The sequence below is a fragment of the Halichoerus grypus genome, chromosome 2 (genome assembly GCF_964656455.1).
Source record: "Halichoerus grypus chromosome 2, mHalGry1.hap1.1, whole genome shotgun sequence".
In the NCBI taxonomy this organism is placed as follows: domain Eukaryota; kingdom Metazoa; phylum Chordata; class Mammalia; order Carnivora; family Phocidae; genus Halichoerus; species Halichoerus grypus.
Genome location: NC_135713.1, coordinates 151,074,440 through 151,092,353, shown reverse-complemented (window position 1 = coordinate 151,092,353; position 17,914 = coordinate 151,074,440). Strand labels below are relative to the sequence as shown.

Genomic DNA, 17,914 nt, shown 5'->3' with positions numbered 1-17,914 from the left:
TTAGACTGTTTTTCTTCTATTGCTTATGTCTCATCAAACTTAATACCGTTTGGGACTTAAAAATATTTTTAAGTTATTACATGTTCTCCCATTCATATCAGGATTAGGGAAGAAGATATATCTAAGAATTATTGAGTCTTTCCTTCATTTATTTACCATATTATTCTTTTTTCTTTTTCCTTTCTGTATGGTTTCCTAGGTCAGACATTTTGAGTAATTGATGTAATAATTTTCCCCTTTGGGTGTCAGGCATTAAAAATAGCCATTGCATAAGATAGTTTTCCCCTTTTTCTTTTTTCCTTTTTAATTTTTTTTAGAGAGAGTGTGTGTGTGTGCAAGGGAGGGATGTGCAGAGGGAGGGAGAGAGAGACAGAGAATCTTAAGCAAACTCCACACCCAGCGCGGAGCCCAGCATGGGGCTCAATCTCACAACCTTGAGATCATGACCTGAGCCAAAATCAGGGGTCAGACGCTCAACCAGCCGAGCCACCCAGGATCCCCAAGATTTTATTTTTACGTAACCTCTACACCCAGTGTGTGGCTTGAACTCACAACCCTGAGCTCAGGAGTTTCATGCTCTTCCAACCAAGCCAGCCAGGTGCCCACCTTTTCTTATTATCCAGGTGAAGGTAACAACATGCAGAATGTGTGGAGTGGTTAAGGAAGGCTGAGATACTAAGAGCTCTCAACTGCTAAGTTCAGAAGGCTTAGTAGTTGAAGGCTGGCATTAGTACTGACTTTGGTTCATGGTGCTGTGAAGATACGGAGTCATAGGGAAGAGTCTGAGCTGGAAGTCTAAGCATGGGAACTGAGTCAGGGTCATGAGGCTCGAGTGACTTCTGGTCTTCTGTGGCTACATACAAAGTCACCTGATCATTCTGCCTTTTCCTTTATTCGCTAAATAAATACCACTAGTTTAATAATTGCAGATAACATTTATCAATTTCTTTCTAAATGCCAGGCTAAGTACTTTTGACATGAACCGTTAGCTAGTTATTGTGAACTTGGTGGTGACCATGTTAGAAAAATAGTATAGTACTTTGTGTGATGAGAGCTATTTTCAGTTTACTTTGTGGTTGGTCGCTAATGTATTAGGATATGGCCATTTTAGACTTCTCTGCTGTCTTATGCAAGGTGAATTGATTTTTCCAGATACAGCAGTAGAGGCATTCTTTTTAAAAAAAGGAAAGTTGTTTTGGTCTTTTTCTTTGTTGTAGAATTGCAGTATGTTAGAAGTACTTGAGGTGTTTTTAAATTTTTTTAATTAAAAAACAAATGAGAATAAGAGAGTTGGTATATCCTCAAAGGGATCATGATTCCTGGAATTGAAAACTGTCCCAAAGCTGGAGAGAGGCAGCCAGACCTGTGGGTGTGGACTGTGTCTGCACCGTGGCCCAGAGCCAGGACGGGGTTGGGAGTGCTGGAAGCACACTTGATTTTGGCTGCAGTTTTTTTTTTTTTTGTTTTTTTTTTAAGATTTACTTGTTTAAGAGAGAGAGCCCGCGAGCAGGGGAGGGCAGAGGGAGAGGGAGACAAGCAGACTCCCCGCTGAGTGGAGAGCTGGATGCAGGGCTCCATTCCAGGACCCTGAGATCACGACCTGAGCTGAAATTGAGTCAGGCGCTTCACCGACTGAGCCACCCAGGCACCCGTTGGCTTCAGTTTTAAAGGCTGCATTTTAGTTTTTATTGATTGATTAGCTTCAGTTCCTAAATATAATGTTGAAAGGTATGGCCATTTTTGTGTGTGTTTTGGTGGGGTGAGAGTGTATTTGTTAGGGAAAAGGAAGGACAGAGGGATCTTGCTTTTTCTTTTTTCTTGATTCCCCTGAGTCCTTCCTGACCTCATGCAGTAATCAGTAGCTACCCATAATGTCAAAATGTTAGAAAAGCTTGTTTATTTAACAGTTGGGATTTGGGTAATAAAAATACCAAGAGAAATAAATAACACAGATAACAAGTTTCCTTCGTGATTTCAGATAGTAAGTACGAGATAACTGCCTATTTTCCCCTCCAGTGGATTCTCCATCCCTCTTTTTCTCCAAAAGTTATCGAATGTTCACATTGACCGGATGTCATTCTTTGCTGTGACCTAAAGACCTTAGATATTTACTCCTCAAAATGACTCCGCACCTTTAATAGCAAACAGTGGAGCTCCAACAGCAGTCCCTCCCCTTTCTGACCCGGGTTGTATCCATGCTGTCAGATCTGTAGTGAGGCTGGTCTGAAGATGTTGTGGGGGTGAACATGGTTTTAGATGCTGATTTTATTAGTTCATTATTTTTTATCAGAGGAGTTGTAGAGAACTTTGAAAACCACATGGAAGAAATTAATGAGCCCGAATCTATTACTCATAGATAAATCATTGGTGCATTTTTTCCAGTCTTTTCTGTATACTGTAATTGAGGACTGGGTTGGGGAAGGGTAGGGCCTTCAGAGATAATTTCAGATCATGGTTAAAATTGTAATAAATTGTCATTATCTGGAGTGGTTTGTTCTAGAGAGCTGGGACCTCTGCTGCCTCGGTGTTAGGCAGTGGTGGGTACTGTTAGTGCCAGCCGGGATCTCCCAGGGGGGCTCGGGGTGTTGCTTGGTGGCTGGGTGGGGCGGAGGAAGAGGTGGGGCTGGAGTCCTGCATCTCCCTCCTCTTGCCTGAAGCAGAAGAACCTCTGGGTTTGATCAGGACAGGCGTTTATTTAATCAGCTGCAACCAAATTATGTAGCCCCTGAAGTCAAAATGTGTCCCAGTCCCTGACACACCCCAATTACCATGAACCTACAAACCAGATAATCTCCCAGTCATTGAGAGTTCGTATGTAATATACAGTTCTGAAAGGGTTTTTAGTTATGATTTCAGTATAATGGTAATGAGTCCTCTTGAAATTGGGAGAATAGTTTAGGCTGGTATGGCTTTCCTAATCAGAAAACCTGTTAAATTTTGCTTGTAATGCTTGAGAGAAAGCAGAGGTAGCAAGATTGGGCCCCAATACTCCAGTATTTAGTAACTCCAGAAGTAGACTGACATTCTGCCAGTTATACTGAGGGACTTTAGAAGCTCTCTTTTGGGAAGTTTGCCTCGTGTGATTCTCCATATATATGCTGTTGCACTTTACATGAGTCATTCATGGTGTGTATTGTCTAACAAGTGAAGATTAGAATTTTCTAGAATATATTGGATCTTTGGAAGAAGCTTGACTACTTGTTTCGTTATAGAAATGTGCAGCTAGAATACTAATTTATTCTTGTAACTTAATTTATAAATAAAAGTTATTACTTGTTAACTAGTATTTTTTTTTCCAGTTTCTCTTCAGCAACGGGTAGCAGAATTGGAAAAAATTAATGCAGAATTTTTACGTGCACAGCAGCAGCTTGAGCAAGAATTTAATCAAAAGAGAGCAAAATTTAAAGAGTTATATTTGGCTAAAGAGGGTAAGTTCCTAAGTCTCTCTCTAACCCCCCATACTAAGACTGCCTTAAAATGTCGAGTTTCTTGGTAGTACAATGTTAATTTTATCTTTGAACACACCTTGATTTTATTTGTATTTACACTGTAAGCTAGAAACCTATTTAGAGGTTAGAGTTAAGAATGGAACTGATAGAACACGTTGGAAAATGCAGGGTTCGGGTTTTTCCTGGTCTTTGAGCTTCACAATGATACGTAACGTAGGTAGGCTACGGCACCCTGGGATGCAGGGCTCTCGGTGCTCTTCGTGCCTGAGAGAGTCCAGGCGAAGCGGACTGGGGTGTTCGAGAAAGAGCCTCGGCCATGTCACAGATTGTCGCACACACTGACACTTCACGGAGTCGATCCCGCAGATGATCCCTCACTTATCAGCAGAGACCTAGGACCCCCTGTGAGGCAGACGCGGTGCTGGGTGCTGGCTGTGAGGAAGGAGCTGGAGTCACTGGGACCTGTAACTCCTAGAACTTGACCTCAAGTGAGGAGAGAAGCATATGGGGCAGGTACGGGGGCGTATCGAGAGGGCCTGGTCCTGCAGGGTAAGGACAGGGTTACATGTTGGGCATTGACCTCGGAGAACACGGCTGTGGCTCCCGCAGCGCTCCCCCCCCCCCCGGTGGTTCCCAGAGTGTGGTTGCCCAACAGCAGCATCGGCGTCACAGTCACCTGGGACACCTGCTGGAGATGCTCCGTTTGGGGTCCTGGCTCAGGGTCCAGCAGTTGGTGTTTAAGCCGTTCTTCAGGTGATTCAGATGCTGGATAAAACCTCCCTGAGAGCTCGTTAGAACACCGTGAGTTGGGGCAGGGCCCGAGAATCTGCATTTCCAATGAGCTGTAGGTGCTTGCAGTACAAGGACCACAATTTGGGAGCCGCTGCTAGAGACTGGTGATCACCCAACTTTTAAATATCACTTTATGGAGGCACTCCATACAGTAATTACATACACCCCTCATACCTTTTTTAAAGTTGATGCTTAAAATTTTTTATTTTAAATTTAAAAAGGTGCAAAAGATATAAATTCTATATTATTGTCAACACTAAGAATTTAAAACTTCATGCTCTTAAACATATCCAGCAGAATCGATGATTTAATATCTATCACCATTCATTTTAAAAAATATGTGAATAAGCTCTTTAGCAGAAGTTTTACATTTTTTCCCCTCTTTGTGTTGGGTTTTCAGTTCTACATCTCCCTCAGAATTGTATTCTAAAAAGTTATTTTTTTTCTTTTTTTAGGAACACAGGCTTGAGTGTGCATCAGAATTTTACTTGTAGGGTTTGTTAGAGCAGAGATTGTGGGTCTTCCCCCCCAGAGTTTCTGACTTACCAGGTCTGTGGAGTCCTGGAGTTTACACTTGTAGTAGGTTAGCAGGTGGCGCTGATGCTTTGGCTCAGGAACCATACTTCGAGAGCCACGGGTAATACTGGATGCTTGAAAGCCTTTTTTAAAGAAAATTTTATCAGACTTCTCTGTGACAGAAATTACATGCTTATTTCTTCTGCACTGAGTTACCATTACAGTTATTAATAAGTGCACAGTTGGTCACACTGTAAATATTTTATACGTTTAAAATATAATAAAGTGTAAAAATTATTGGAAATGCAGGTCTTATGAGAGACAATTGGGTCTCCCTCCCAATTAAGTCATAACCTCTGCGTGAATAATATTTACTTGTAGAAAAGGATAAGTTTCAGGTTTTTTTTTTTTTTTTTAAAGATTTTATTTATTAATTTGAGAGAGCACAAGGGGGAGTGGGGGAGGGGTAAAGGGAGAGAGAGAAACCCAAGCAGACTCCCTGCTGAGTGCAGAGCCCAAGACGGATCTCGATCCTAGGACCCTGGGATCATGACTTGAGCCAAAGGCAGACGCCTAAGAAACTGAGCCACCCAGGCATCCCCAGTTTGTTTTTTTTTAATAGATATGAGTGCTGAGAACCCTTAGTCTCATAAATAAGTAGATGGAAATAGGTTTATTTTATTTTATTTTATTTTTTTAAAGATTTTATTTATTTATTTGAGAGAGAGAGAGAATGAGTGTGAGCATGAGCAGGGGAAGGGACAGAGGGAGAGGGAGAAGCAGACTCCCCGTGGAGCAGGGAGCCCAACGCGAGACTCGATCCCAGGACCCTGGGATCATGACCTGAGCTGAAGGCGGACGCTTCACCGACTGAACCACCCAAGCACCCTAGAAGGTTTACTTTATAGTGATGATTATTCCATTCTCTTAAACTTTCTGAATTATATGTTAAGTCACATAGTCCTCAGCTTCAAAAATATTTCTGTTCTATTGGCTGGCAACTCGATTAGGCTTCCTTCAGTTTTGTTGAAAGCAGACTTTGCAATCACCTGACCTGCCAGAGATTTATAACCCACTTATTAGTTATTCACTTTTTTATTACTGTTACTGATATTTTAAATTATCCCTCTGGTTTGATATGGAAGAGGAGTTTTTACACTGTAGGACAGTGACCCATAGTCCGGTTCAGGATGGGTGGAAGGCCCGTCTCTTGTTAAGTGGGAGAAGGCTGTTGAGGAAAGGGACATGGGCACAGAGTATCTGCACTCAAACCCTACTCTGTTTTAGGGAATAATACTTATGAACATTGAGGATCAAGAAGTTGATTCCTTTAAAACAATATGTGTCTATGAATCCTTGAAAAATCTTTGTGTGCCCCAGGGGTATATGTTCCCCACTGAAGATCACTGCCCTGCAGTGATGTTCTTCAGACTACAGGTTGTAACCCTTTGATGGATAAAAAACAATTAAGTGGGTTGTGACCCGTAGTTTAAAAAAGAAAAAGGAATAGAATGGAAAATAACAGCACAATACACTTGGTAAGATTTAGTTAAGTAGAGTCACACGGGCTGTTTTGTGTCAGTGACATGTATAGGTGTATGTATAGAGTTGTGATATGAAATACGTTTTTTGCTGTGGGTTGTGGTCAGAGAAGTTTGAAAGCCAGTATTCCATGAGATGCAGCGTTCTTAGGCCTCACCGAATGCAGCCGCGACTTGCAAAGGCTTGCTGCCTGCATTACGCGATGGGTTCCGTGTTCCTGTGGCTTGTGGGAGGGCTGTTTCCGTGTTTGATTTGGTTCCTTCATAGGCCGACGCGGAGATGGGAAAGCTGGTGTCTCCTATCTCGGCATGGTGGCACTCTGCAGGTTACCGTGGAGGTAGGGATGACTGAGATACGGTGTTATCTTAAAAAAAGTAGAGTCTTCTGGAGCAGATAATACATTTTGCACAGTATCATCGTTTGAATATATGTTGAGTGTCATGATAAAGAAATTATGTCCAATTCTTCAGTGTGTTTTATGACTTTGTTAATTCTCCCTTATAAAACTTATTTCAACCTTGAATTGATGAGGCACCACTTTAAACTGTGCAGTGGTGTGTCCTTGTCAAGAGGACCTGTGATACCTTTAATGTATATGCAGGGCGTCATGGCAGCAGGCCTCTGACGACCAGTTAGAGCTCACTGCCGGACTGGCGGGGACGTCCTGTTTTCCCTCCTCCGCTTACACCAGCAATCCTTTTTATAGCTTTTTCTTTCAGTCTTGGCTTATTCAGTAAACTCAAGTTAATCTTGCCCCAAGTGTATTCATTTTATTTTCTGGTTTCCTCTGTCCCCAAATAAAGCTGTTAGGGCTTCCTTTGTTTTCTTATTTTCTTCTTTTAAATTATAAAATGGACTTTCCTAGAAGATTCTGAAGAAATGAAAATGACCAAGCACCTCTCATTTCTGAAATACATGATCATTCGCAGTTTCTATCTCTGATCCAGACAGCTTGCAATGTGGGTTCATTCAAAAAACATCATTGGTATGTTAAAATTGCTTTAAGGACATCTAGGCCTAATAAATAATCTGTATGTGTGCTGTTGTATCTTTACTATCTGGACTTCGTGGTGAACTCCAGCTGGCCGTTGAGTTGAGGTAACTTTTCACAAAATTTCAAAAGGAATAGTGTGATCCTTTTTGAGAGTTTTTGGTGTCATTTCTAAAGAAAATGCATAGTGTGTAAAAGGTAAATGTTGATTCAGTTTCGGTCTTGGCTGTTTGCCTATGTCTCAATGGAGATAAAATTTACGATGTCCTCTAAAGCGGAGCTTCTATTACGGCATCTGCTAGGAAGTGTAAGCCTAGTCATTTATGGTGGTTGCAGATGGTAGCAGTAGAAGTCATGGATTTGACATGTTCAGCAGTCTGTTTTATCTTTCAGCACACCAGGTCAGGGTAACTCTGGAAGTCCAAATATCCGTATTTTCTCCAATAGGAGCAGCTTTTGCTTTGGTGGTGTAATAGCTGTGCTTTTGTATTTGGAGAACAGCTGAAGTATAAGTGCAAACAGTAATGATGAATGCTAATAAGAGAGATTATTAGCTTTGGACTCCTCTGACTGCCTCTTCCTGCCTTAGTACCTACTCTTTTCTCAGCTGACTTCTCTGGGAATGTTAAAGTATTTCTGAAAGCTTTGTTGCCTTTCCACTGAACTTGAAGGAAAAGTATTTAGCTTTTAAAAAGAAGTATTTGATTTGGCTTTCTTTTTTAGCCAACTTCAGTATACAGCTTGGCACTCTAACGGGGTTTGTGTTTTGGAAATCTTCAGTCTTGGGCAATAAGAGAAAGCCTGTTACATGAAGCAGCAAACAAAAGGCCATAGAGTTCTGAATTTGAAGGAAAATAGTAGGGATGTAGCACGCGTTAATCACCAGAAGACTGAAGTTTTCTAGGGGTGTTCAAAAGGATTTTATATGTGCTCATAATTTCTATAAAGCTCGGATGCTGACTAACTAGAGTTTCAATAGTTAGAAGCTAGGGTAAGGAAGATATTTGTGGTCCAGATGCCATAACCTTGCACTTAGATATGGAAATAAAACTAGGGTATATTAAATAAAATTAAAGGCCATTAGAAATCTTAGAAACAACAAATAAATTGAAATAAGGTAAATAGATGGTTTAAACTATAGATAAGGCACAGAGATTTTAGTAAATTGGAAAATGGTATTTGGGAGTTCTCCCTCTCAGTGAGACAGACAGAAGCCTCAAAGAGCAGTTGATGTAGAGGCTGCAGTGAGTCTCTAACACATTTCTAAAAAGAATTGCAGGAGAAGACAGTGGAGGGTGAAATATTTGAGGAGATAATAACAGGTTTTTCAGGGATTAAGAAAAAAAGTGAGTCCTTAACATAAATGCTGAGTATCAAGTAGGTAAGTGATAGTAAATTCGTATTTTGGTATATCTTAAGCTATAGAACACCAGAAATGAAAAGAAGATATTGAAAGCTAACAGAAGTAACGGTTAGGTTGTCGGGAGATGCCACATAAGCAAAATCAATGGCAGGAGACAGTGAGATATCTTCAAAGTGCAGAGAAAAGTAATTCTCAACCTAAAATTTTATATGTAGCTAAATTATTCAAGAATGAGAGCAAAATAGGTATTTTAGGCATATAAAAACTTTATCACCCACATAAATCACCAGATGACATTTGCAAGAAGAAGTGTAAACACAGGGAAAATATAGGATGAAAGAAACAATACCAGCCACAGAAACAGATAAGTCTGAGTATAAAAAACAAAACCAAAAAACTTCATAGCTCATGTTAGGTTTTAAAAGAAGAAAGTAAAACAAATGAGACAGTAATAACAAGATTGGGGCCTAAGGCAAAACACATTGAAGGAATATAGAGGCTATCAAACAATCTACCAAGAAAATATGACAATCATTGGGGTGTGGCTCAGTTGGTTAAGCATCTGTCTTTGGCTCGGGTCATGATCCCGGGGTCCTGGGATCAAGCCCAGAGTTGTGCTCCCTGCTCAGCAGGGAGACTGCTTCTCCCTCTGCCTTTCCCCGTGGCTTGTGCTCTCTCTCTCATTCACTCTCTTTCAAATAAATAAATTAAAATCTTTAAAAAATAAAAAGAAAATACGACAATAATGAACTTGTATACACCTAATGAAATCGCCATGACGTACCATGTAAAACAAAAGGTGATAGAATTAAAGGAAGAAATCAATAGATGCACACAAAGGAGATGTTTAACATTGTATCAATTGCTAGATCAAGCAATAGGTAAAGATAGAATAGCTTTGAGCAACAGAATTTTAAAAAGCTTGATCTAGGAATTCTATACCCAAGGAACCAAAAATGTTCATTCCTTTTATATTCATAAGGAACACAAAAAAATTGTCTATGTACGTATATCTCAAGGACTCAACATATTTAAAAAAATCAGGCTACCTAATGCTGTTAAAGATTTTAAACAACAATGTAAATGTTTTTTAAAAGTTTGGAAACTAAGAATGCATTCCTATTGCTCTTAAGTTAAAGAGCAAATCACAATGGAGATTGCAAAATCTGAGAATATGGTGAAGATACTTGTGGGAAGCAGCTAAAACAATACTTAGAAAGTAAGCTTTTAACTTTAAAAGTATTTATTAAAATTAAATCATTAAAAGACAGTGAGAAAAATAAATAAAAGACAATGAGAGATTGAAAAATAAATGATCTGGGGCTCCTGGGTGACTCAGTTGGTTAAGTGTCTGCCTCCGGCTCAGTTCATGATTCCCGGGTCCTGGGATCAAGCCCCGCATCAGGCTCCCTGCTCAGTGGGGAGTCTGCTTCTCCCTCTCCCTCTGTTGCTCCCCTTGCTTATGCTCTCACTCTGTCAAATAAATAAATAAAATCTTTTAAAAAATAAAAGAAAAAGAAATGATTTAAGTGTTCAGCTCTGGAAGCTAGAAAAAGTGAACACAAAGAAAGTAGAAGAAAAAATAATAGAAATTGATGAAATGGAAAGCAAAGTTAATAGTTAAGAAGCTAAATAAAATCAAAAGCACATCTTTTGGAAAAAAAAACAAGAAAGAAAGTAAGACAATTACTGATACAGTAGAACTGTAAAAGTATAAGAATACTGTGTATGTCTGTGCCCAAAATCTTGGATATTTAGTTGAATAGTATCCCAGGAAATATGAATTGCCAAGATTACCTCAAATAGAAAACCTGAATAAAGCATAACCATAAGAAAAACTGAGTCAGTAAACAGAATTCTTATTTATAAAAGATGCCACAGGCATAGGCAAATTTTGTTAAATCCACAAGGAAAATGTGTTTCTTTTATATTCTGTGTCAGAAACAAAAAGAGAGCCATCCATTTCATTTTGTGGGATTAGGCTAACCTTGATACCCAAACAAGAAGCACTAATGCTAGTATACAAATAAGCCAATCTCACTTATGACCATAGAGTTTAAAATCCTAAATAACAGTGACTTCAGTAGAATGTTTAAAAATAGTACATTATGACCATGCGTAGTAGGAATGCAAGGATCGTTTAACATGAGAACATCTGTTGATGTAACTCACTACATTAACAAAGTAAGAAAAAACAGGGCATTCAGTAAAATTCTTAACACCCTTTAGTAATGAGTTCATACTAGTTCTTAGCAAACTGGGATGGAGGGGGGCCTGCCTTAGCCTATGAAAACATTTTTAATAGAAACCAATAGCCTTCACTTAATAGTGAAATGAGATAAGAAAGCCTATTATCAGTACTTCATTTTTATACTGGAGGTCCTCCTAGCCAATGCAATAAAATAAAAAGAAACGAGTTATAAAATTTGGAAAGTTAAGGATAGTTTTGTCTCCATGTGGAGTCCATATGGTTATCAACATAGAGTAACCAAGAGAATCTACACGATTAGAACTAAAGAGATCAATATAGTAATGTTTCTGTGTACCAGTAACTAATTAGAGAAGTAATAGAAGAAAAAGAAATTCTGAAAAAAATAAAAGACAAATAGAAAAAAAAAAATCAGAATTTTTAGTCACTTGGGAATACGTCTAACAAGGTTGTGGGAAACCTTTATAGAGGAGAATTATAAAACAAGTATTGAAGTACATGAAAGGAAACCCTGATAAATGGAATGTGATGCCATGTTCATAGGTAGAAAGACTCTGTGTCGTAAAGAAGCTAACTCTCCTCAGTTTGTAAATTCAGAGCAATTCCAATTAAAGTCTCAGTTTTCCTTTATGGATCTTCAGACTATCTTCAGTTTTACAAGGAAGAACAGGATCAAGAAAATGCTGACCTACTATTATCGAACCACTGATTTATAGGAAATACCACGAACGAAGGAGCAAGTTCAGCTACGTTACAGGTATGCAGTTAGCAAAATCCAGACTGCAGGAGGCACGGAGGGCAACCTGGTTTACCCTATAAATAAATTCCAAGGGAAAAATGAGGTGGAGGGGAAACCTATAGATGAAAAGAGAGTTAAAATACATATTGACTAATTTATGGACCTTATTTGAATTTTGACTCAAAGGGTTGAACTATTAAAAAAAATTTAGACAACTGGACTTTTCAACACTGAGTGGATGTTTGATGGTATAGACATCGTCAAATTCTTTTTTTTTTTTTTTTTAAGATTTTTATTTACTTATTTGACAGAGAGAGAGCGAGAGCAGGAACACAAGCAGGGGGAGGGGGAGAAGCAGGCTTCCCGCTGAGCAGGGAGCCCGATGTGGGGCTCGACCCCAGGACCCTGGGATCATGACCTGAGCCCAAGGCAGACGCTTAATGACTGAGCCACCCAGGCGCCCCATTTTTTCAGACATTGTCAAATTCTTTCAGCTGTGAAAATGATCCTTACAAAGTGATATTAGCCAGAAAAAGACAAATAATGTATGATTCCACTTATGTGAGGTATCTAGAATAATTAAACTTCTATAAACAAAGTAGATTATGGTTGCCAGGGGCTTGGAGGAGTGGGAGTTGTTGAATGGGTGTAGTTCAGTTTTTTAAGATGAAAAGTTGTGGAGATGGGTTGCACAACAATGTGAATACTTTTAACACCACTGAACTGTACTCTTAAAAGTGGTTAAGATGATAAATTTTGTGTGTATTTTTAAAAAATGGTCCTTATCTTTTTAGAGATACATGCTGAAGTATTTATAGGTAAATGGTAAGTTTGGGAGCCCCATTTCTTGTTAACATGAACCACAGACCCATTCCCCAGCAAAACTGGTGAAAATTTTTTTTAAAAACAACCACTTAAAGTCTACAGAAGTGGTCCTATAGCAGATGAAACATTTGTTCAAGAAAATATACTAAATCGTGGTAAAAACAGAGAGTCCGTGGCATTTGATCCATGAACTGCTCCCTTTCCCTCCCCTTCCAGCCTGGTGTTACAGAAACACCACTCCAGGCAGATGATGCCAAGAACACAGGTCTCGTGCTCCCCCCAGCACCCGGTTGATGACTACAGAACCTTCCTCCCCACCCCCATGCAGCTACCTGTTGTAGAGGTGAAGTTGCAGTTGAGTGTGGCTGAGGGCTTGAGCTCCTTTCCTCTGCCCAGCCCCCGCTCAGGGTGGAAGCTGTACCTTGGGTGTGGTGTTCTGGGGGGAGGGTCTATGACGGGAGAACAAAGCCAGGGAGACCAGAGGCTACCGCTTCCATCTCCCCAACCCAGTGTCCTGTTCCTAGCTTAGAAGAGTCCCAGCAGTTAAGTGGAGTTTGACGGATATGGTCAGGGAAGGAGACACTCAGAAGGGAGCCCTGCGACTCTACCGTCGCTCCAGAGCGACTCTGCTCGTGCCCACGGCACACCTCCTGAGGGGCGACAGCAGCAGCCCCCTGCTGCGCAAGGGGGCAGGAAATCAGTTTACATGAAAATCCAGCCAGCTGCTAGACAAACAGCAGATGACGACGAGAAGCCGGTAAGAGGCTGGGGCGCACTAGCACCAGAGGTGCTGCAAAAAAATGTCAGTTTTGGGGCGCCTGGGGGGCTCAGTCGTTAGGCGTCTGCCTTCGGCTCAGGTTGTGGTCCCAGGGTCCTGGGATCGAGCCCCGCTCAGCGGGAAGCCTGCTTCTCCCTCTCCCACTCCCCCTGCTTGTGTTCCTGCTCTCGCTGTGTCTCTCTCTCTGTGTCAAATAAATAAGAATTAAAAAAAAAAAAATGTCAGTTTCAACAACAACAACAAAACTTGAGATAAGAAGCAGGAAACTGTTATCCATACAAAGGAAAACGTGCAATGCCTGTGAGAGTAACCAGATGTCAGATTTAATGAAGACTTCAAAGTTGTCACACATACACTTAACCGAAGAAAAGCATGCTTAATGCAGTTAAGTGTGACAGTGTTTCATCGAATGGAGAGTATCAGTAAAGAAATGAGAACAACCAAGTGGAAATTCTGAAGTTGAAAAGTGCAGTAACTAAAATGGAAAGTTCAGTGCAGGGGCTCCGCAGTAGATTTGAACTAGCAGAAGAAAGAATTAGTGGACTTGAAGATAGGTCACTTAGGATTATACAGTTTGAAGAACAGAAAGAAGATAGAAACATGAACAGAGCCTAATAGAAATGTGGGACATCATTAAGTTTGCCAACATACGTGCAATGGGAGGGCCAGAAGGAGAGGCGAGAGAGAGAGAGAGAAAAAATGTTAAGAGAGAGATAATGTCTGAAAATTTCCCACATTTAATTAAAAGTGGTAATCTATGTATATACGAAGCTCCTTGAACTCAAAGTAGGATAGAGACATGCAGAGGTATCTACACACAGACACATCATAATAACAATGTTAAAACCCGGAGACAAGGAGAAAATCCTAGAAGGAGCCAGAGAAAGACAGCTTCTCGCCTGTTAGAGAATGTCGCTGAGGTTAACAGGTGACTTCTCATTAGAAACAGAGGCTGGGAGGCAGCGGGGTGACATTTTAATTGCTCAAAGGGGAAAAAACTTAACCAAGAATCCTATATCCAGCAAAAGCATCTTTCAAAGAAGATGAAATAAAGACATTATCTCAAATAGACAAAAACTGAGAAAAATTTTTCCTAGAATATTGCCTTATTGAGAAATACTAAAGGACATTCTTTAGCTGAAAGCAAGTGATTCCATACAGTAATTTGAATTTACATGAAAAAAAGGGTGCTTGGTAAGATAATTGTGCAATTATAACAGTATAAATATTAATGGACTGTAGAAAGCAATGATATAAGGGGCGCCTGGGTGGCTCAGTCGTTAAGCATCTGCCTTTGGCTCAGGTCACGATCCCAGGGTCCTGGGTTTGGGCCCTGCGTCCAGGCTCCCTGCTCAACAGGGAGTCTGCTTCTCCCTCTCCCTTTGCCCCTCCTCCCAACTTGTGTGCGCTCTTGCTCGCTGTCTCAATCTCTCTCATGCTTTTTCTCAAATCTTTTTTAAAACAATGACCTAAGCCAATGTGTATATTATTGTTTTTATTGGCCCTGTAACATATGGAAATGTAATATATTTGCCAATATCAGCACAGAGGAGTTGGGTGGGAGGAAGGCTACATTAGACTAAGGAAATGACACCAGATAGTAATTCCAATCCAAAGGATCAACTGAAGAAAGCCAGAAATGGCAAGTAAGGTTAGTATAACACACGCTATAGATACATACTTGGTCTCCTTTCTCCTCTCAGCTTCTTTCAGAGAAAATTGTATGGAACAGTAACAGCAATGCATCATTGGGTTGGTAGCATATACAGATGACAGCGTATAAAATAGTAACAGTGTAGACATGGGAAAAGAAAAGGCCTGTAGAGGAGTAACCTTTATTTTGTGGGAATTGTATACATTAGAAGTAGGAAAAGAAGTAAAGCTATTTCTATTGTCAGATGATGTCTTTTATATAGAAAATTGAAGGGAATCCACTGAAAAACTATTTAAACTATTTTATGAGTTCAGCAAGGTTGCAGGATACAAGATCAATATACAAAAACCAATTGTATTTCTTTTTTAAAAAGTTTTTATTTAAATTCCAGTTAGTTAACATACAGTATTAGTTTCAGGTGTACAGAATAGTGATTCAGCACTTCCATACATCACCCAGTGCTCATCACAAGTGCACTCCTTAATCCCCATCACCTGTTTCACCCAACCCCCTGCCAACCTCCCCCCGCCGGTAACCACCACTCTGTTCTCTATAGTTAAGAGTCTGTTTCTTGGTTTTCCTCTCTTTTTTTTTCCCCCTTTGCTCTTTCTTTTTTTTTTAAAGTAAGCTCCACACCCAGGGTGGAGCCCAACATGGGACTTGAACTCACCACCCTGAGATCAAGACCTGAGCTGAGACTCAGAGTCAGACGCTTAACCAGCTGAGCCTCCCAGGCGCGTCTCGTTTGTTTTGTTTCTTAAATTCTACATATGAGTGAAATCAGATGGTATTTGTCTTTCTCTGACTGACTTGTTTTGCTTAGCATTATATTCTCTAACTCCATCCATGTCTTCGCAAATGGCAAGATTTCATTCTTTTTTATGGCTGAGTAGTATTCCGTTATACACACACCCCCCCATCAACCGTACCCCACGTCTTCTTTACCCATTCATCATTCGATGGACATGTGGGCTGTTTCCATAGTTTGGCTAGTGTAGATAATGCTACCATATACATTGGGGTGCATGTATTCCTTTGAATTAGTATTTTTGTATCTTTGGGTAAACACCTACTAGTGCAATTGCTGGATCATAGGGTAGTTCTATTTTTAACTTCTCCAGAGTGGCGGCACCAGTTTGCTTTCCCACCAACAGTGCAGGACGGTTCCCCTTTATCCACATTCTCACCAATATCCATTGTTTCTTGTATTTTTGATTTTAGCCATTCTGACAGGTTGCGAGGTGATATTTCACTGTAGTTTTGTTTTGCATTTCCCTGATGATCAGTGATGTTGAGCATCTTTACATGTGTCTGTTGGCTGTCTGGATGTCTTCTTTGGAAAAATGTCTGTTCATGTCTTCTGCCCATTAATTGGATTATTCATGTTTTGGGTGTTGAGTTATATAAATTCTTTATAGATTTGGGGTACTAACCGTTTATCAGATGTATCATTTGCAAATATCTTCTCCCATTCTTAGGTTGCCTTTTAAGTTTTGTTGATTGTTTCCTTCACTGTGCAGAAGCTTTTTATTTTGATGTAGTCCCAGTAGTTTATTTTTGCTTTTGTTTTCCCTTGCTTCAGAAGACATATCTAGAAAGAATTTGCTACAGCCAATGTCAAAGAATAGTTACTGCCTATGTTCTCCTCTATGATTTTTATGGTTTCAGGTCTCACATTTAGGTCTTTGGTCCATTTTTTAAAAATATTTATTTATTCATCAGAGAGAGAGAGAGAGAGCACAAGCAGGGGGAGCAGCAAAGGGAGAGGGAGAAGCAGGCTCCTCGTTGAGCAGGGAGCCCGATGCGGGGCTTGATCCCCAGGACCCTGTGATCATGACCTGAGCTGAAGGCAGACGCTTAACCAACTGAGCCACCCAGGCGTCCCCTTTGGTCCATTTTTTAATTTATTTTTTGTGTATGGTGTAAGAAAGTGGTCCAGTTTCATTCCTCTGCTGTCCAGTTTTTCCAACACCATTTGTTGAAGAGATACTCTTTTTCCCGTTAGATGTTCTTTCCTGCTTTGTCAAAGATTAATTGATCTGTGGGTCAAACTGATTGTATTTCTATACACTTGCAATGGAACTAAGGAAACAATTCTATTTCTAGTAGCATCAAAATTACATATTTAGGAAGAAATTTAACAAAATAATTGTAAAACTTGTACCTTGAAAACTTTAAAAATGGTGTTGAAAAAACTTAAAATGATCTAAATAATTGGAAAAGCATTCTAATATGTTCATATATCAGAAGACTTAAAATTGACAATACCCCCTGATTGACGTACAGATTTAATGCAGTGTCTTTCATCGTCTCAGTTGCCTTTTTTGTAGAAGTGGACAAGCTGATCCTAAAATTTATTTGACAATGTTAGGAATCCAGAATAGCCAAAACATTCTTGGATAACAAGAACAAAGTTGGAGGACTCATATACCCTGATTTCAGAACTTCTTACAAAGCAACAGTAATCAAGACGGTGTGTTGCTGGCATAAGTACAGGTAGTAGTTTCAGGGAGTAGAATTTAGGGCCCTATTCTATGTATGGTCAGTTGATTTTCTACAAGATGCCAGAATAATTCACCTGGGAAAGAACCATCTTTCAACACATTGTGCTGAGACATCTGGGTATCCACAGTACAAGAATGACATTGGGCCCCCAGAGTCTATACAGATTCACCTGGAGTGTGTCAAGGACCTAGGTTTAAAAGATAGACTATAAAAACTCTTAGAAGAAAACCTAGGGATAAATCTTTGCGACCTTGGAGTTAGGCAGTGATGTCTTAGATAGGACGTTACAAGCCAAAGCAACCAGTGAACAAGTAGACAGAGTGGACTTCATCAAAATTAAATGTTTTTATGTTTCCAAGGACACTATCAAGGAAGTGAAAAGACAGCTCACTGAATGGAAGACATTTTTGCAAATATTATATCAGATAAGGGACTTCTATCTCTATATATCAGGAACTCTTACAACCTAAGTAGTACAGAGACAACTCAGCTAAAAATGGTCAAAAGGTGTGAATAGGTGTTTCTACAAAGAAGATGCACAAGTGGCCAAC

The 17,914-nt window shown here is 40.0% G+C and overlaps 1 protein-coding gene across 5 annotated transcripts in view; it reads left to right on the top strand.

Annotated features, from left to right (window-relative positions):
- The window catches only part of RABEP1 (rabaptin, RAB GTPase binding effector protein 1), a 204,810-nt gene that overhangs the window by 141,969 nt on the left and 44,927 nt on the right, over positions 1 to 17,914 (top strand). For 4 of the 5 annotated variants that reach the window (XM_036078318.2, XM_036078319.2, XM_036078323.2 and 1 more), the window contains one exon: positions 3,300 to 3,428. The exons of the other annotated variant lie outside the window; for it this stretch is intronic. In XM_036078318.2, coding sequence (XP_035934211.2) covers positions 3,300 to 3,428 — 129 coding nt within the window. The remainder of the gene's footprint in view (positions 1 to 3,299; positions 3,429 to 17,914) is intronic. 5 annotated transcript variants of the gene reach the window in all.